The 20638-nt window shown below is 39.9% G+C and overlaps 1 protein-coding gene across 8 annotated transcripts in view; it reads right to left on the reverse strand.

Moving 5' to 3' along the window:
- Nucleotides 1-20638, reverse strand: part of LOC127567034 (sodium channel protein type 8 subunit alpha-like) — a 208713-nt gene that overhangs the window by 151611 nt on the left and 36464 nt on the right. For 7 of the 8 annotated variants that reach the window (XM_052009671.1, XM_052009666.1, XM_052009675.1 and 4 more), the window contains exons 4-6: nt 17653-17772; nt 7162-7250; nt 1173-1301 (exon numbers count right to left, since the gene is read on the reverse strand). In XM_052009671.1, coding sequence (XP_051865631.1) covers nt 1173-1301; nt 7162-7250; nt 17653-17772 — 338 coding nt within the window. The remainder of the gene's footprint in view (nt 1-1172; nt 1302-7161; nt 7251-17652; nt 17773-20638) is intronic. The other variant, XM_052009672.1, reaches the window with a different exon arrangement.

Raw genomic sequence — 20638 nt, forward strand, 5'->3', positions numbered from 1 at the left:
TTTCTGCAAGTCCATTAGTGACTAATTGTCTCCACCTCTTAAAGTTCCTTCAGTGAAGTTATCATACACAGCGAAGGAATGGGAAAGAGTAGGAATTCAAAGCAAGGTGCTTTTATGACACAAAGTATCGACAGGGTGTTAGATAAGTCAAGGGCTAATCACTGGCTAGTCCTTGGATTAAACAAGCCAAGCAAATGTAACCAGAACAAGTTTGATGCAGAAACTTGTGACCGATGTGAATAGAAGTTGATACCTGTGCTTATAGCATCCATTTCCACACAAAAGTTATTTTCAAAATTAGTTTTAATTTCCCTTAGTAAAGCAAAGGATCATTCTTGTGGACAAGAATAAGTTAATATCCTGCATGGTGCAATATTTCAGATCAGCACTCAAAGGGTTAACAATTGTGATTATTCTTTTGCTAAAAACTGCTTACATTATCTCCACAATATCAGATGTTTGAATAAGGCACATCGACAATTCATTTTCTGTTTAAAAGGTGTTTAGCAATTTGAATTATTGGGGATTACAGGCAGATAATTTCACAAGCAAATATATTGAACAGAAAGGAACAGAGTTATCAATAGATAAGGATCAACAAATAAATGTTATGTCATCTGTCGGCAATGAACCACACGAGATCTGCAGTAACACCAGACTCAGATTGCTGAGTAGCGACATCGCCTGTATCACCATATCTGTGTGGCTTAAACATTGGTCAGGTTGCTAAACACCTTTCATTTGTATTAAATATTATAACCTTTACACCTTCATGACCACCTCTAGGCTCCCAAGTCCAGTTTAGTTCAAAAGAAATCCTGTCGAGCAAAATTAGATCCACATAACAGAACTAGCGTCAATACTAGTAGGAGTCAGCTTTGAAAACTTCAAGAATCATTATTGCCATCTCAGCAAACTTTATGTAGGGATATTCATCGTTATCTGCAGCCCTTAAACTTGGAGGTACAGGAAATTTACTTTACTGTAAATTAAGGCTGACAAACATTGCTTTGTCAAGCAATTAAAAATTAAATGGAAGTTAAAATATAGATGACTGCTTAAAATACTCGGAAGTTCCATGCAAATCAAAACATCATTGGTTACACATTTGAGCCATTGGAATACAATATTTTCTAAAATCGCGAAGAACCTACAGATTAAAAATTACTTACGCCATCATTATTACACTGAAATCCAGCCAGTTCCATGGATCTCGTAGAAACGTAAAGCTATCTATGCAGAATCCCCTTGCAATCATTTTTACAAGAGATTCAAATGTATAAATGCCGGTAAATGTGTATCTGTGGAGGAGAAAACAAAACTATTTATTCAGAGAGGACAGTGATGTGTGGAACATACTGCCCAAAGGGTCAGTAGAGACATTCACCACCCACCCCCCCCCCCCAAGTAGCGTCAGTGAATTGAAGAATTTAAGTAAAAACCTCAAGACACATTTTTCAGACACATGGACTGGCTAAATTATTCTTTTCTGACATACTTTCCAATGATCCTAAATTGTCAACAGTACAAATTCAGTAATTACTGTCAACTTATTCAGGTATTCTGAAGTTAACCTTGAAACAAATTTTAAAGCAGTTTTAAAACCAAACCTTTTAAACAATGCACAGGTATAGTCTAACAGGTAATGCACTTTAATTCTAACATCGTGTTTTAAAATCAAAGCATATGGTGCAGTGATTGAATGTGTGTATTGGAATTGATAACACTTTCATTTCCAGATCAATGAAGGATTGATTCCCAAATTATCTACTCATCACCAAAGATCATGATCTTTTCTGATAGTAACTTCCCTGACCCATTCTAGCCAGAGGCAGCATCTCAAAGTGGATCTTGTTACATGGAGAATATAAAGTATCTTGCATTTCTTGTTCTCAACTGACAGATTGGGGGGGGGGGGGGGACCCACTGCCCAAATTTATTGACAGTCCCCAATTGCCCAAGGTGGTGGCCCTCAGCCACTTTGGACCATTGCAGTCTAACTGGTGAAAGTCTTGCTGTGAGGATTTTGACAATGAAAGAATGGTAGTACATTTCCAAGACAGGATAGTGCAAGGACTCGGAAGGGAATTTGCTGGTGATGTTTCCATAGCCCTGTTATTCCTGCCCTTCCAAACAGTAGATGCCATACATTTCAAATGTGTTACTGTTGGGAGTTGCTGCTCTGAATTTTATCAATGATATCCATGGTAGTTACAGTGCACCATTGGCAGAGGGAGTGAATGTGTAAAGGTGGTCGCTAAGATGCCAATCCAGAAGACTGCTTTATGCTGGATGGTTTGGAGCTCAAGCGTCAACAGGGCTGACCTCATTAACCCACCATTCCCCAATTTATGCTCTCATAGATGATGGAAAGTCCTTGGAGAGTTCGACTGCGACTCGCTTGCTACAGATTTCCCCAACTCTGACCCTGCTTTGCAGCGCGTGGGGCCGGTCTCACTAGTTTTCTCGTGAATTGTGAACCTCTAGCACGCTGGCAGTTGGGGACTTTGCCAAGTGTAGACTTATTCTTCGAGATGATCATTGGCTGGCATGTGTGAGATACCTATGTTACTTGCCAATTATCAGCTCAAGTTTGTACATTTTCTCTGTATTGCAGTATACAGCCTTGGGCTGCCCCATTATCCAAATAGTTGCAGATTGAACACCTGCACAATCATCTTCCACAATGGACATCTTCACCTCTAACTTTATGTCAAAGAGAAGATTGTTAATGGAGTAGTTGAAGACCCAGGAGACCGTCCTGAGGCTCTTTGAAGTCACAACCAAATGATGCCTTTATGTCAAGGTAGCCACTCATTTCACTCATGGAATTCACCTCTTATTGCACCCTTGGTTCAGAAAGTGACTCAAGTTGAGGAGCCAAGATTCTTGGCGGAATGCAACCTAATTAATCGGTGCTCAGGCTCCTGGCATGTGCCATTTGAGTACTGACTGACTGAAATCAACTCCTAAGTTTTTTCCAGGGTCAGGGACGTCTCAGTTCGGGTCCACGGCATTCTAAAGGGGGAGGGTGAGCAGCCAGAAGTCGCGGTACACCTTGGTACCAATGACATAGGTAGGAAAAAGGACAAGGTCCTGAAGAGGGAATATAGGGAGCTAGGTAGGAAGCTGAAAAGCAGGACCTCAAGGGTAGTAATGTCTGGACTGCTGCCTGTGCCACGTGCCAGTGAGGGCAAGAATAGGTTGATTTAGCGGATGAACGTGTGGCCGAGAAATTGGTGCAGGGGGCAGGGTTTCAAATTTGTGGATCATTGGGATCTCTTCTGTGGAAGGTACGACTTGTACAAAAGGGACAGGTTACACCTGAACCAGAGGGGGACCACTATTCTTGCAGGCAGGTTTGCTAGAGCTGTGCAGAGGGTTTAAACTAGTTTTATAGGGGGATGGGAACCCGAGTGATAGGGTCAGATGTTGGGGCAGTTGGTATACAGGTTGATTCAGCACGTAGAGACACTGCGAGCAAGGATGGGCATTTGGTTGGGCAAAATTGCAAATCAGTTGGATGGTTGAAGTGTTGTCTATTTTCATGCGAGAAGTATCAGGAACAAGGCTGATGAACTTAGAGCATCTGTCAGTACATGGAACTACGATGTTGTAGCCATTACAGAGACTTGGCTGTCACAAGGGCAGGAGTGGCTGCTGGATATTCTGGGGTTTAGATGTTTCAAAAGGGACAGGGAGGGAGGTCAAAAAAAGTGGGGGAGTGGCTTTGCTGATCAGGGATAGTATCACAGCTGTAGAAAGGGAAGATAATCCTGGAGGGATCGTCTACCGAGTCAGTGTGGGTGGAAGTCAGAAACAGGAAGGGAGCGATCACTCTATTGGGAGTATGCTACAGACACCCCAATAGCAGCAGAGACGCTGAGGATCAGGAGGCAGATTTTGGAAAGATGCAAAAATAACAGTTGTTGTTGTCATAGGTGATTTCAACTTCCCTAATATTGATAGGCACCTCCTAGTGCAAAAGGTTTGGATGGGGCAGAATTTGTTAGGTGTGTCCAGGAAGGATTCCTGACACAGTATGTAGACAAGTCAACCAGAGGAGAGGCCATTCTGGATCTAGGACTAGGCAATGAACCTAGTCAGGTGTCAGATCTCTTGGTGGGTGAGCATTTCGGAGACAGTGACCACAATTCCCTGACCTTTACCATAGCCTTGGAGAGGGATAGGAGTAGACAGTGTGGGAAAGTATTTAATTGGGGGAGGGGGTCTTATAATGCTATTAGGCAGGAACTTGGGAGTGTAAATTGGGAGCAGACGTACTCAGGGAAATACACAATGGAAATGTGGAGGTTGTTTAGAGATCACTTGCATGGGGTTCTGGATAGGTTTGTCCTATTGAGGCAGGAAAAGGATGGTAGGGTGAAGGAACCATAGTTGACAAGAGATGTGGAATATCTAGTGAAGAGGAAGAAAGAAGCTTACTTAAGATTTAGAAAGCAAGGATCAGACAGGGCTCTAGGGAGTTACAAGGTAGCCAGGAAGGAGCTTAAGAATGGACTTAGGAGAGCGAGAAGGGGGCATGAGAAGGCCTTGGCGAGTAGGATTAAGGAAAACCCCAAGGCATTCTACTCGTATGTGAAGAACAGGAGGATAACTAGAGTGAAGGTAGGACCAATCAGGGATAAAAGGGGAAACATGTGCCTGGAGTCAGAGGAGGTAGGGGAAATAAATACTTTGCTTCAGTATTCACCTGTGAGAGAGACCTTAACATTTGTGAGGAAAGCATAAAACAGGAGGAGGATGTGCTGGAACTTCTGAAAAACATAAGGATAAATAAGTCCCTGGGCACAGATGGGATATATCCCAGGATACTATAGGAAGCGAGGGAAGAGATTTCTGAGTCCTTGGCGATGACCTTTGCATCCTCACTGGCCACAGGAGTAGTGCCAGATGTTTGGAGGGTGGAAAATGTTGTTCCTTTGTTTAAGAAAGGGAGTAGGGATAACCCTGGGAATTATAGACCAGTGAGTCTTACTTCAGTCGTGGACAAATTATCAGAAAAGATTCTTAGGGACAGGACTTAAGAGCATTTGAAGAAGAATGGCCTGATTAGGGATAGTCAACATGCTTTTGAGAGGGGCAGGTCGTGCCTCATGAGACGGATTGAATTCTTTGAGGATGTGACAAAACACATTGATGAGGGTAGAGCAGTGGATGTGGTGTACATGGATTTTAGTAAGGCATTTGATAAGGTTCCTCATGGAAGGCTCATTCAGAAAGTCAGGAGGCATGGGACCCAGGGAAACTTGGCTGTGTGGATTCAGAATTGGCTCACCCAAAGAAGACAGAGGGTGGTTGTAGATGGAGCGTATTCCATCTGGAGGTCAGTGACCAGTGGTGTCCCGTCAGGATCTGTTCTGGGACCCCTGCTCTTTGCGATTTTCATAAGTGACTTGGATGAGGATGCGGAAGGGTGGGTCAGTAAGTTTGCAGACGACACCAAGGTTGGTGGTGTTGTGGATAGTGTAGAAGGTTGTCGTAGGTTACAATGGGACATTGATAGGATGCAAAGCTGGGCTGAGAAGTGGCCGATGGAGTTCAATCCAGAAACGTGTGAAGTGATTCACATTGGAAGGTCAAATTTGAAGGCAGAATACAAGGTTAACGGCAGGGGTCTTAGCAGTGTGGAGGAACAGAATGATCTTGGGGTCCAAGTCCATAGATCCCTCAAAGTTACCACGCAAATTGATAGGGTTGTTAAGAAAGCATATGGCGTGTTGACCTTCATTAGTTGGGGGATTGAGTTCAAGAGCCATGAGGTAATGTTGCAGCTCTATAAAACCCTGGTTAGACCATACTTGGAGCATTGTGTTCAGTTCTGGTCACCTCATTATAGGAAGGATGTGGAAGCTTCAGAAAGGGTGCAGAGGAGATTTACTAGAATGCTAGTAGAGGCAGATACATTAGGGACATCTAAGAGACTCTTAGATGGGTACATGGATGTTAGAAAATTGAAGGAGTATGTGGGAGGGAATGGTTAGATTGATCTTGGAGTAGGTTAAAAGGTCAGCACAACATCGTGGACCATCCATATCCCTATAATGGGAAACAATATTACTCTGATTTTTAAGAGATTATAAATCTCTATGCATTGCACAAGTTACTCTCGCCAGCATCTCAGCCAAATATTGGTTGTACGTGGTACTTTCGAAAACCCAGTTCATTAATGATGCTTCACTCTAGCTCCTCGAATTCTATTAAAAATAGAAATCTATTCTAATACATAGAACCAAAGATCCAAGTTCAAAATACATCACGTGTCTTTTAAGTTAGGTGGGGGTGGGATGCCCTGACTTATTTTATACTCTTAATACAATTCACTCTCCACCAGATATCTTTAATAGTTTACAGCACTTAATTTATGCACATTTGCTCTTCACTGCAGATTATTGTACTTTTATAGGTAATTATTACCCCTGAAATAATCCAACAGGATAAAATAGTGCCTTGTTTTTTTAATATTATGTAATGGGAAACATGAAGACATTAACTAAACTCAGTTGTGAGGCAATATTTTCTTATATGAATTCAGTCTCATCCCAAAATTCATTTGCAGTGGAAATGCTACATTTGTGGATGATTGAATAGACCTGGAGAAAGTAGTTGATAGGCTGGCATCAAATTTAGCAAACAATTTATATTTGCTACATCTGGAGTCCAATATACACCCCAATTCCATAACTCTGTGGTGAATTTGGCAGCATTATGGGCTAAGGCAATTCAAGAGTAAAAAATACAATTCCGGCTCGAGATGTTCAGTTTGTGGGAGGCAGGAGATGTGGTAGGGGTGGTATGGTGGTGATCAATGTGTTTAAAACAAAACCAATCTTTTGCATTTTTAATAATCCCCATTAAAAATACATTTTTAAAGATTTCTCTAAGTTCAGATCAGCTCAAAACACAAAACAGGAATAATGGAGCGCCCATTTTATTCCACTTGAGGGACAGGCCAAAATTCTCACTGCACTTTGACATTATAACCTCTCTCTCATTCATGGAATAAACTGAAAGGCTCCAGAGATTCCTCACTCCTTTTCTTCAATGCAGTATAATATGTTGCGTTCACTGCCACGCACAGCACATTTTAACAAGTTAAGAGAGAATATTCATAAAGAGTAAATAAAAAGAGATACTTACTCCACTTGCTTAGACCAGTCTGGGGGTTTACTAAAAGTCATGAATACACAGTTGGTCAAAATAGTAGCCATAATAATCATGCTGAACACTGTAGATTGGAGTTAAGGGAATCATAATTATTCCTTGTGTTTAATAATTAGCACATTTATTAGATAACAATGTATTTTCATTTCCATGCTGTTACACTTTTGCTGGTTTCTGCCTCATTAATAGGGATATGCATTACATAAAATGCACTGCTACCTGGATACGAAGAAGCTATTTTCTTACATTATTGAGATCCTATAAGATGCCCAGAAGGCCAAGCCCCTCTGTTCAAGTTTTACATGCTGGCACCCAAACACAAAAGTCACCTGAATTTTAGAATTTTCAACACAATTTCACCAACGTCAGGACTCCTGCAGGTAATTTAGTCCGTACATTAAAACCCATTCAACTTCAGGACAGCAGGACTTAACCAAATCAAAGGATAACCTGGCCTGTGGGGCTGACGACTTTATCTGTCGTGAACGGCGGGCAATATGCATCATTCAGATGACGACCACAGAGCTGACCATTCATACGGGCATCCACAAGGTAACTGGGTGATTTGTGGACCGTGGAGTTCTGCCTAGGTGAGCTGTTTGGAAGGTTCTAAAATGGTAGAAATTCCAAAAGCTTATTGAAAGGCAACAATTTCGATTTTACACTCAGGTTTGAAATTGAAGGAATTATTTTCCTTAGGCTTCCAATAAAATTCCATCTACAAAGGAAATATTAGGATTCAAGCATGGTATCATCTCAATCGCTGTTCTATTCTTCCCCTTGACAATGAGATTGCAAGGCCTCCAGGCCTTCTTACAGGATCTCCACAGTTTACATCACTCTTGCCTTACTTTTCTGGAATCCCAAGGAATACTCCACGTACAAGGCATTTAGAATGGATAGTACACAAGAGGGGAAAAAAAAAAAATCACAAAATGGATGAAGCTACTAAAGTGCATAACAGTGATAATAGTTAAGTGTTGCAATCATGGCTTTCACAAAAAAAAGTGTGGGCTGGTTAAAAGAGCAATGGCAACTTAAAATAAGGAAACAGAACATGTGACTGTAGTGCAAGCAAAGTACGCCTATCATTTGGATGACTAATGCAAAGATGACCATCTGTTTTATAATGGCTCTCAATGAAACAACTCCTATTTTCTGATCAACTGCTGCTTGTGTCACCATTCTAAAAAAGAGGAACATTCAGTCAAAAAGGTTAAAACAGAAAATGCTGGAAATTCACAGCAGGCCAGTCAGCTTCTGAAAGAAAAGCTAACTTGACGTAACCCTTTCCATTGGATACAGATCCAGCCTGTATTCCTTCGCTATTCCTTCAGATAATTGAAGGAGACATCAGGCTGTATCCCGAATGACAATTTTATTTGAGAAGCATTGTCGAAAGCTGTCTCCATTTCCCAGTTTGCAGTAGCTGACAAAAGGCAAAAAGATACCTGGATAGCCTACACATTAGATGGCTGTGCTCCAAAAATCCCTAATCTAATATCGTTGACAGTTTAGCAATACAGCTTGTAAGATATCCAAGACCGTCTGCAAGGATCTCTGGGCATCGAAATCCCAGCCCTGGAGGGCTTGGAAAAACTGTTCTTAATTCTGCATCAATTTATGAATCTTATGAAAAGAATACCTGGTAGAATTGAAATTTGGGCTTATCCAATGTTCAGGTTGAGGCTGATATACACTACCAAAGCAGAGTAGAAGGAGCTTTACTCTGCATCTAAATGCACTATGCCCAACAATTCAAATATTTGATATCCAAAACAGAAAATTCTCCATTTTCCTTACAAATGGGAACTTGAAATTTCCTACGAGTTAATCAACTCAAACTGATGGAATAAAATTGCCCCCACTCTTTTGGCTGTTGATTAAACAAGATCAATCCCAAGTTTGGACAGTCACAACCTGTTTCCTATTGCATTCAAACCCACAGCACAAAACTGCTTGAAAGCACCATTAATATCAATCTTGCTCAGAGGTCACTCGACAGCTGGTGTAAGAGAAAAATGTCGCACCACTGCAATAGGAGGTGCTTCAGTGAAGCAGCAGCTGAAATATTGTTTAGCTAGAGTGTAGAAAGCTTTGTTTCACATTTAACCTGCCCCTATACCTCACTATGGATTACATGATGCTGATATTAGATGCCTAAAATATGACAGTCCATTGGCCTACAAAACACCCCTCCCTCTGAGTACAGAATTCACAAAAGCTGTTCTGAAGAGTTACACCCAAAAGTTAGCCTACGGACCCAATGTGCATTTCCAGCATTTGTGGGAGCTTTTTTTGCCTCCAGATGTTTCAGACAGTTTCAAGTGCTCAATTTTTTTTTGTTCATGTGCTATTGCAACACACTGACCTCAACTGCCATAGCTCAAACAAATTCAAATCAGATTTTATTTTAAAATTCATTGATCAAATCTACAGCACTTTGAACCTGCAGACTACAAAACATATTTGCATTAACTGGCTACTTTGAAATGGGAAGATAACAAACGCTTCAATGCATGTCATTAATAAGCAACTTCTCCGCTACTCTCCTTTGCCTGCAATCAGGAGATCTCAGTGGCCCATTTTATTAACCAATTAGCAGCTGGAAACATTGCTGCTGATGAACGGGAGCCACTGCTCGCAAGTTGGCTGCTCTTCTGGCTGCAGGTGGCTGGCTGGTCTGCTTGCATGCTCATTGGCCATTAGCTTGGCTGGTTTGTTGCGAGCAATCTGCATCAGTTTGGCTGACTTGTTGCGAACAATATGCATTCTGCGCACCAGCTTGACTGGTTGGTTAATTGCACGCAAGCTGGCTCATTGGTTCAGCTTTTTTCCATCCCCTGTTCTCAACCAGATCCTATTTTGCTCTCTCGTTAAGTTTGTAGTTCACGTGCTTCACTCTGAACTTGTACTACTCATGTCGTAATTTCATAATATCTACTTTTAAAGAAACCCGTTGTTAGAAATCCTGTCATAGAATCCAGTTACTGCTGTAGAGTTTTAGGGTCTTTGGATACATCTTTTTACGTCATTCAGAACAGTTCATTAGCTCCAGCAATGTCAAACCCCCATTCAGAAGGCTCACATTCAAGAACAAAGCAAGTTCTCTTGCTCCCTCTGTTGGGGAGTTTTTACCAGCCATTGGGTAGAGCATGAGAAAATAGAAGTCTGAACACAACTTGGCAGTGAACTTTTGCCACCCAACAAGGCATATCTGGTGACGAATACAATGATACAACACTGATGGAGGTTGATGAGGAGTCAGTGGCTCAGGATGATCCAACCACAACTGATCCTTTTACTTCATGTTGCTTACTTCACGAGGTTGCTTATGCGCAAGATTAGTTTGGTAATCGGACCAAGTTTGATGCAAACACAATTGGAACAGCTTGATTTTTTGCGCACATTTGCATACTGGTTTGAATGTAGGGTCACTAGAACAAGTTCACCTCTCTGTTGTCTTTTCTGATTTGTTCTAAGAATTTCAAATACTTTTTCCTGCACCCTGAAAGATAACATGATACAAAAGAATATAAAGAATGCTATAATATCTAGCATACTGGGTAAAATAAAGGGCCAAGTAACCCGAATGATTTTGCAGTGAATGGCAATTTAATAAAACCCTGACTGACTAAAGTAGCAATGCAAATACTTCTACCCAGGACAATGTTTACTTGCCATTAGCTGCTGTTAATTAGGCATGATACAGACCAGGTAACAACCAGGGTACAGAGGTTTGATGTGCATTTTCCATAAAAAAAAACATCGTTTTGGTACCAGTATTAAGAAATTAATATGTCACTGAAGCTTTCAAATACACAGTTCATGAGAATAGAACTTCATTAGTGGTGATTAGATATGAGCAGTTACATTTAACCAACAAGCTACTTATCTAGTAGAACTGTCAAACATTTTTCAGGTGAGGAGTATACACTTACTGCATTAAGCAACTGAACACAAGAGGAAAAAGAAAATGCACATCTTAACATGAACTCAGAAATGAACAACAGTAGAGCATTTTTGGTGGTGCAGTGGGTAGGACACAGGCCGAGATCGTACGCAAGTAGTAATTTACCAGACAGTCGGTGCCTTCACAAATCACAGGATCTCGCAGCAATTTTTAAAAAAAAGCAACATTGCACGATTTTAAGGAAAGACCCAACACAATGAATGCATACTAAGTTGCTGGAGAATGGTACGGAGGCAGAAGGAAAGCAATCTTCAAAAATATGGAAAAGAAATTGTTAACTGAAACAAATATTAAACATGACAAGCAGGAGATTAGCTCTGATAATTGTTTTGCACTCAGTTTTGGATTTAAATGTAGCACTTCCCAAATTCAAGAGCCCTCGGGAGCAATGGAGATAGGCACCATCACCACATTTGCAGTGAGCTACTGGGACCAATCATAACTATATGGTTGAAGATTTTTACTCAGTCGAGTCAATGTTGGGCCACCTATTTTGTTAGAGGTCTGGACTTGAGCTTGGGGTGGAACTTTGAATGGGGAAGGTCTAACCGGTGTCTTATTTACAGCTAATGAATTTCTCAACAAGGTCCTTCGTTTCCATATTTAACTCATCAAATGTTTGTGCTTAGCACCCCTAAAAAGGTGGCTCAAAATCTGGAAGTGGAACTCACATCTGAGTATTGAGTTCAAGACATCCCACTATCAAATTAGTAAAATGGGTGCTCTGTATATATAATCTGAGGCAAACATTAGTATCACGAGGAGAGTTATTTTAAATATTCCATGAGAAAAAAGGGTGTCCAGTATAAAACCCCATCCTTCAGCCTCCAATTCTGTGTAATGCCAGACTGACACCACTGTACAGAGAAGGTGAAGGGCTGGACATTCAGAAATTCACTGAGCTGTGGTAATTCGTGGAAGGATGGAGAGTTTGGAAAATGGATCTGCAGCCATCGACTTGCAAGAAATTAGTGGGGCATTCCAATAAGCATGATTCATAACTCGTACCGTGTTAGCTGAAGTCTCAAGTCACCTTCAATGTCATTATGCATGCCATTAGGTATGTGCAATTTAGTACCCAAATGAAATGGGTGCTCTTCTCTACTACTCATGCACATTTGTTTTGTTTCCAAGTGGACTATTGTCTGTATTCCATTCACTAATGCTTCCCACCCTGTCCTGACAGGAACCAAAGATGTATAAATATAGGATTAGTAGATGTCAACAGCGAGATCAAGAGTTAGCAATGATGTACTGTGCACAATTCTGGTCTCCACAGTACAAGAACGTGACAGCACCACAGGGTGCAGAGGAGATCTGAGGAGGTTGCCAGGATTAGTAACCAAAGCAGACATTGGCCAGGCTAGGACTGGGGATACAGAGGCATGCCCACTTATTTGGGTATTAGATTGCACGCATAACTAATGGCAGACATGACGACAAGGAGATCATGTGACACAGATTACTAAAATTACAAAAGGTCCAAAAGGCAAGTAAACGGATGGGACCCATTTCTTATAAGGGAGCTCAACAACCAGGGGAAAAAGACTCAAGTTAAATCAGAAGTTTTTTTTTTGAAGAAAACATGGATCAGAAGGGTTCTGGAACTCACTGCCTGACAGATCAAGGCGGAAACCCTCGTTGAAAAAGCAGTGAGGACTTGAGACGAGCATTTCAAGAGCTATAACCAACAAGTTTGAGGACCAAGAGCTGGTGAGATTGACCCAGACAGATCCATTTTCAGACAGAATGGAAACAAAGGGAAAATGGCCTTAACTCTGTACCATAATGCACTTTAATGGCTGATGGGAGACAAGCTGGTATGAGAAACATTTAACACACTTCTGCACGCCTTTCATTAGAGGGGGAAACAAATCTTTAGGAGGCTTGACTTGGTAGAGCACCAACCACAGTTTGCGCAAGGAGGCAAGAAATTCATGAAACACGATGCTTTAAGTTGGCCAATACACCGCGTTGCTTGTTTACTTCAGGAAGCGCTTAACAGTTGGGCATATCTGAAACAACAGCTCAACACGCAAACGGATGAGAAACGTGCATTGAAAATTTAAGACATTTCACTTTTACAACACACCTTGCAGTCATCGAATAGATGAGAAAAGTCAGTCAAATTCTAAAGCAGCAAGATTCATGAAGCACAGGGAAGAGGGTGATCGCTGAACAGTTGCGGTTGTAAACATGGGAGAAATAGGAGAAACCTAATGCATCTGCTTCTTTAATGGAAGTATTTTATGAAAAACTATGCTTCTGAAGATGCCCACTTAATTAAAGGATCTTGTGACACAAAAATTAAAGGGCAGTTGACTGACTGGTGGTTTCTTGGGGTTAGGATTCTTACATCATTGGTAGACTCCCCAAAGTATTGTACTCCTCTGCAAGACTCAAGTAGTGAACCACAGCCAGAGGGTAATACCGATACAGAATTGCGTGTCTCTTCTGCTTAAGGAACTCCACCTCTTCATTCATAGTCATTCACCCTCCTTGTCCCCCTAACTTACTCACTTATCTCACTGGTATGCTGCTACTATCAAACCATCCCCTTTACTATGTTAGCTAATGCCTGCAACAGTCAAAGCAAATCTGCAATAGAATGTCATCCAAGCTTGCAATAAATGACCTTTAACAAGATCCTAACAAGTTAAATTGAATTTTTAGAAGTCCTTTCAGGAGGTAGGAATGTACGGGAGGGGGTCAGGGAAGACAAATAATAAAAAAAAAATGCCAATCAGAACATTTCTGAGAGTTTGCACTTTGGATCACCGATGTAAGAATATCTGAAAATTGGACACCGAGTTCAGGTTGCAGAGAAGCCCATCCCATCTCCTTCCATTAATTAAAATGAATTGGGACAAAAATCAAATCCCTTCATAAATACGGCCTGTCTAAATCTCAAGCACAGTCTTTCAAAAGACAAAAACATCGCTTGGGGAGTGAACATTAAATACACTTTCTTTACAAAAGAGAAATTATGGCAAGCCACTTTAAGCTTTGATTTAGCCTTGCTTTGCTTGTGCTGAAACCCAATCACCTTTACTGTTACATTAAAAACTAAATTGCTGTGATCATTCAAGTTGTGAAACCACTATTGCTGAAACTGGACAGTTTGAAAGTTTTATATCCCACAACAGGGGATAGCAAGCACGACGGACCTTCAGAAATTGCACAATTAAGAACAAGGGGGCAATTTGGGCTGTGTAATTATTTTGCTTTCAAATGTACTGACTCATTGTTTGCTGAACTTCCAGAGAGCTAGTTTTGCCACTACCCTCAGGTGACTGAGAGATCTGAAATGAACACCCATTTAATTAATAGTGCCTCGATGGCATCAAGTTATAGAAAGTTGACTGGTTCTAAACGTCAAGACTGTAAATTTGGCTAAAGATACCGTCAAGTACCGAGGGAACAAAGAATAGATTATTTTAACTGCTGGAGGAGTATTTGGTGCACTAAAGCACTGAGCATCAAGATCAATCTATGTGCATCTGATCTTGTGTGCCACATTATCCTCCTTGCAATGAAGGCTGGAGACAAATTTAAGTTAAAAATGCCTGTAAATGGATTCTCTTTGTGTATCAGCGAGACAAAGTAAATAATGAAACAGGATACCAACTCAACATAGGGATTCTTATGAGCTTCACTCAGGTTTTAGCATTACAAATTACAAAGAGCTATTGGACAAATCTAACAAGCCACCGAAGTTGGAGGCATTAACATCAAATTCAGGAAGGAGGAATGAGCTAGTTTGCAGAGAGTCCAATTGAGTGATATGAAACTTCGAGTAATGAATGTTTACTTCAAGCTGGGTGACAACCCAGATGGACTTCAATATCTTTAGGCCATATACATTGCTATTCTTTCTACAAGTCCACGTGTTAAATACATTGAACACTCTCCTTAAAACAGTATAAATAGTTCAGGTAATAGTAAAATGAGATTTTTTAGCAAGTAAAACTGAGTAAATATGACAAAAACATTTCCTGAAGTTTAAAATCTACCCCGATAAGATTTAAAGGGAAATAGCTACCAGAGTTTTAACCACAAGTTATAAAGGGACTCGTTAAGAAGCTGATCCGCAATGTCTGCAATCAGAGGAAGTAGCATATTATCTGCTCTAAATTTCATCTGGTCAACGTGATTTGTACTTTGAAGTGTAACACAAGATGTACTTCATGGCTCTACAGGTGTATACTGCAGTTCTGGATCAAGATACGGGCAGAGTTTTTGCTGAGTTAACGTTCGAGGAAGATGGGAGACTGGCCTGAAGGGTTCTGGAAATGGCAAATCGAGGTAACAAAAGCACAGTTGAGAATTTCCAGAGGCAGACAGATCAAGGATCACGTCTCCTTCATCAAAAAGACAACCAATTTTCACTACATCATTTAGAACACTTGCATCTGTTCCACAATATCCACTTGTGTGTTTAAAAATAAAACACTATCAGAGATCCCCCAATGCACCAGCACATAGCCCATGGCACGGAACCCACCCTTGTGGCCCAAGAATGGTTCAGATTTAATCATCGCTTCTCAAGATAGCTCATCTTAGCTGAAATTTTTAGGAGAAGTTAGGTCGGTTATTAGGATCAGTTACAGACAAAAACAAAAATCAAAACTTTGGGTCAGTATCCTGGCTCTTTCATTACGGTTTAGCTGTGATGCACATAAATGAAGGGAGGGAGATAGGATCAAGCTCTGTTGCGTAACCTCCACAGTCACTCAGCCTGCCAATGGTAACTCCCTTTTAGATCACATGGAAAGGGCCGATGGAAGATATAATGGAGAGAGAGGTGAACTAGAAAAGAATAGTTTCTGGAAAAAAAAGTTACCAGATGACAAGAATTTAATTTGCAGAATCATATTCCAATCCTTGTGGTTATTAGCCTTTGATGGGAAGAGCAGGGTGAAAGGGAAAAATCAAATACCCTTCCAAACTCAAAACACTAATAAAGCAGTTCTTCTGTAAGACCACATCAGCATGAATTTAATATTTTCAACTAAAAGCCCAGGGATATTACGAAAGAGAACGCTCCATTCAATAACAAAGAGAATGGATGCTTCACATCAATGCTGCAGTTGCAATATAAATGCAGTACAAATCCAGTGGAAATGTTTGATCTGACATCAGGATGAAGTGAATTAAGATATCCGCTTTCTTCTCATCCTGGAAATTATCCTACATATCCTTATCTAGTGTAGGTGCAGGGCTTTGAGCAGGTTAAGTAATGTGTAGCGAGAATGCATAGTCTTAAGTCACTCTTCCTGTCATACGACTCAAATTCAGTTGCGCTAACAGGGAGGGGAACAAACAATCAGTGATATGAATCTCTAAATATTAGTGTACAAATGCATTATGAAATTCCATCATCTGCTCTTATGACATTTAAATTGTTTAATGCCTCCAAGTTTATATGAACGCACTAAACATTTGTTCATAAATATTTAAACAAACCCCAATTTGAAAGGGCAAGAACAAAACAGATCAATTGGAGAAAAATCTGATAAACTTCAATGAAAAAAATGTCGAAGGATGTGTGAAGCATGGCAAAATTATTTCGATCAATTGATCCTTGAGAATTTATTTCAGCTTTCTAGCCGAGTCATTATTTTCTATATTGTGAAGGAAGGTCATTACAGTGGGGTTTCATCGCAATTACTTGTTTATGCCAAGTATCATTTTTCGTATTTAACATAGCCGACCTCTTGGGGAATGAAGAATTTATTCCATTGTTCATGATTTTGCTGCACAAAACATGTTCTTCTTGAACATACAACTTCAAATAGTCACCAAAGCAACTTTACCCCAACATCAGCTTCCAATTACGGATACTATATTCTTTCTAAAGGTTTGCTATCAAGAGTGTGTTCAAATTATAAGCTGTCTAAACCCAAACTGTACAATATACTGGTTAACATTCTGCTTGCCTCCAGCTTCTTTGGATCTAAACCACAAAGGAATACTGTGTGCCATTAAGTACATTTCTTCACCTCCTCTAAATTGAACAGAATGCATGGAAAGCTGTGGGGTCCAATCATGGTTTCATCATTCATGTTATCATTTCATCCTCCTGTGAAATACAAAACCTGGGAACTTTGTTCATTTGTCCTCTACCTTCTGTCACCTTATCATTATGAAAAGTAGTCAGATAAATTCTAGTTGGTCAAAATTTGCAACATCTCCGGAGTAATATTTTATATGCATACCTCAAATATTTACAACAGTACAATATAGTGACCGCATAAGAAAGAGGGAACAAATTTGTAAGTCACCTTATTTGGATAGAACAGGTTGGATACATACTTATCACATGATGAGCACGTGTTTGGACTAAGCAATAAATTGCATGCAACCTGATTTTGCATTTAGTTTGCTGATAAAACAATAAGACGATGCAAAGTACAACACAGTACGTTCAAAATTGCCTGATTTTCATCCACTAACACAAAAGAAAAGCACCATATAAAACACTAAAAAGGATATGAATGTATCAAAATTTTAATAGCGAATCTCCTCACTGGATTCAAAGGGCCTAAAATGTACATGGCAGGTGTGGCACTAAATCGGAAGATAGCTTTTCCTCTGTTTAGTACTATAAAGGTCTGTGAGGAGAAAAGAGGGAAAATTGTTACACAGATTGCAAGCATAAGATGTTCAACACATTTTCATGCAGTAGATATATGCAATTTCAAATGGACAGCTTAGAGAAAGATGGAGAAAGTATTTCTAATCAGTAGTTAAGAGATTTTTCAATGCACTACAAACATTTTCAAAAAGTAAGCAGTACTTAAATGAATGTGATAAGGAAAATGTCAAACTTGTATTGACAGCAGCATAATTTGGAAATGGATTGCTACCAAATCCATATGACTTAATGCATAACAGGCATGATCTCCAATACAAATACAGGGACTTTGCTTCTCCGTGGAAAAGGTTACACAAATGGATGACTCTTGATCTTTAAACTATCGAGAAAGGGACTTATTGGACAAGCAGGAGGGGGAAAAACGCATAACCCTGACAACACTTCCAGGAAGTTGTGCAGATGCAGAATTTATTCATGATAAATTAAAGCAGAAAAATATTTTCTTCATACCACAATTGTTTGTTCAATTGCAGATGTAAAGCACATTTTGCCACCATTTAACTTTAAGAAATTTCATGACAGGTACCAGGTAATTTACAATTGATAGAAACAGTTTTTTTTTCCTAATTCACTAATACGAGAAGTATATCCCATCGGCTTCACGAAACAGTTTTGGATGAAGGCCTTTCATTTTTTTATAATCCTATATTCTCCCTGTAACTGTATTTCACTTGTTTTTTTTAAACAAATAAGCAGTCCAATGCCTTGGTTTCAACCACCGTCTCCCTAATTATTTATCATCTTCTACTTCAATACTTTGCACAATTGTGGTATCAAATATAAACCTGGTTGATAAAGGTCTGCTGAATTCATGTGAATTAATGCTCATGATACACGCTAAAGGGCATGTTTCCACGTTAACCAACAGTCCAGATTTAGCAATAAAGATGCGTGATATGTCTGGGATTGAGCGGGATTACTTTCTACAGGCAAACGACCAATGTTCAACTTCATTTCTATGAAAGATTTTGGTGCATAAGCTTGCACACACACACACTGCAATTTTGTTTTATTTGTCTTAGTTATATTTTAGGTCAATTAAGTGTTAGTGCCAGGGAGTGGAAAACCTTGCTTGGAGACATTCAGTGCCAGCACCAAGAATGCACAGCCAAACAGATCAAAATGGTCTTGACCCACTGCAACCTCGAGGCATTTCAGATCTGCACAATAGCCGATCTTAGGACCAATGATTTGAGTGCAGTGATCGGGCCAAATCACAAGTATTTTTGTGCTGTGCAATATACTGTACCCACGATCACTGTGTAATTTGCTGCAGCATCCACCATTTTTTTTGCAATATTTCAGCTCACATCCCAAGATATTAAGACAATTAAGTGCTTACACAAAAACATGCATTCATTAATTTAAAACATTTGAGAAAAATAGCATACAGAATGGATAAGTACTTGTGGCTTGACGTGGCTCATTATATTCTGTGAATTTTCAAGTATCGATAGAGCAAGTCATTTGAAATTTGAAGTGAAGCCACCATCTTCGTCTTAAAACCATGATAGTCTGTTCAGCAGCCTTTATCATTTGAAAAATATTTCATTAAAATACTACAAGCAATTAAAGTAGTTCAACATAATTACTTACATCTTTTGTGTGCATTGCTTTAGTTACCTTGAAATTCGTGGCTGTGGATCAGGGTAACCACTCGTCAAGCTTTGAACTGGCCAATCCATTTTGGGGTCTAGTCACCCAGCAATTTTGAACCACACCAAACTACATGAGTCTATTTTCCTCCCCCCCCCCCACCCCCAACTGTTGAACTTTGAAAATTGGCAGTGCGTATATAAGAGCGAACCATTTTAGCATTTGCGCATATGCAAGCGGACAATTCCACGTTTGCCCATCGTATTGACTCATATGCGCATAGATTTGTTTGCTTTTAGAATGGGCAAAAACAAAAAAGGCCAATCCATTGGGATGTAAAAGCAGCATTGCTAATAAACACCTTCATTGCCAATCGACAATCTACTACTGGTAAATATTATGTGGACTATATTAGGGCATTGGATTATCACCTCTCCAATTTCAGTTTTTGAATGGCTTCTGTGGAAATTTTAGTCATCAAACTAAGTCATTTCAAGCACAGGTGCCATTTGCAGCTATTCTTAAATCCACAGCAGCCTAAGTACAATGCCATTGTCATAATACACAATCAGGAATGTGTTAATGAGATTCTTGAAATATTGCTGAAAAAAATTAAATTCCAATGTAAAATTAACCTTTGCAATATCCAAAGTGCTGCCACAAAAAGAAAATCTCAGAAGAGAAATGGATCAAAATGTAAAAACTATACATATTATATCAACCAATGAAATGACAAACATGAAGCCATCATATAATATTGCAACAAAATCCTTTCAAGATAGAATACTTGTTGCTCAACTAGGCAAACCTCCTTCGACCTGTGGCATTCTAATTCTCGTTACCTTAAATGTCACTCGATCACTATTGTTTCTTATATATTTTCTCTCACCAACATCCAAAGACGTCACCTCCACTGAAAACTGCAGAACTCCGTATCACTGAATATCTGTCCTCTACTATCTAGCAGCTTTCAAAATGTAGACCAAGAATGAGAACCACACTTACGTTTAGAACATCTTCCCTCCTACAACTTTCAACTTCATTATCTCAACATAAGGTACTTTGGCTTGGCTTTAAAAATATCCTTCACACATTACACCGATATGGAATCGGATTTTCTTTTGGCAGGATGTGGGAAGAGGACTTGTGCATCAATAGCCAATGCACAACACAGCGCCACATACAGAATGTGCAAGACACTTCGATCAGCATTTAATGCAGCACAC

The sequence above is a fragment of the Pristis pectinata genome, chromosome X (assembly GCF_009764475.1).
Source record: "Pristis pectinata isolate sPriPec2 chromosome X, sPriPec2.1.pri, whole genome shotgun sequence".
Lineage (NCBI taxonomy): Eukaryota > Metazoa > Chordata > Chondrichthyes > Rhinopristiformes > Pristidae > Pristis > Pristis pectinata.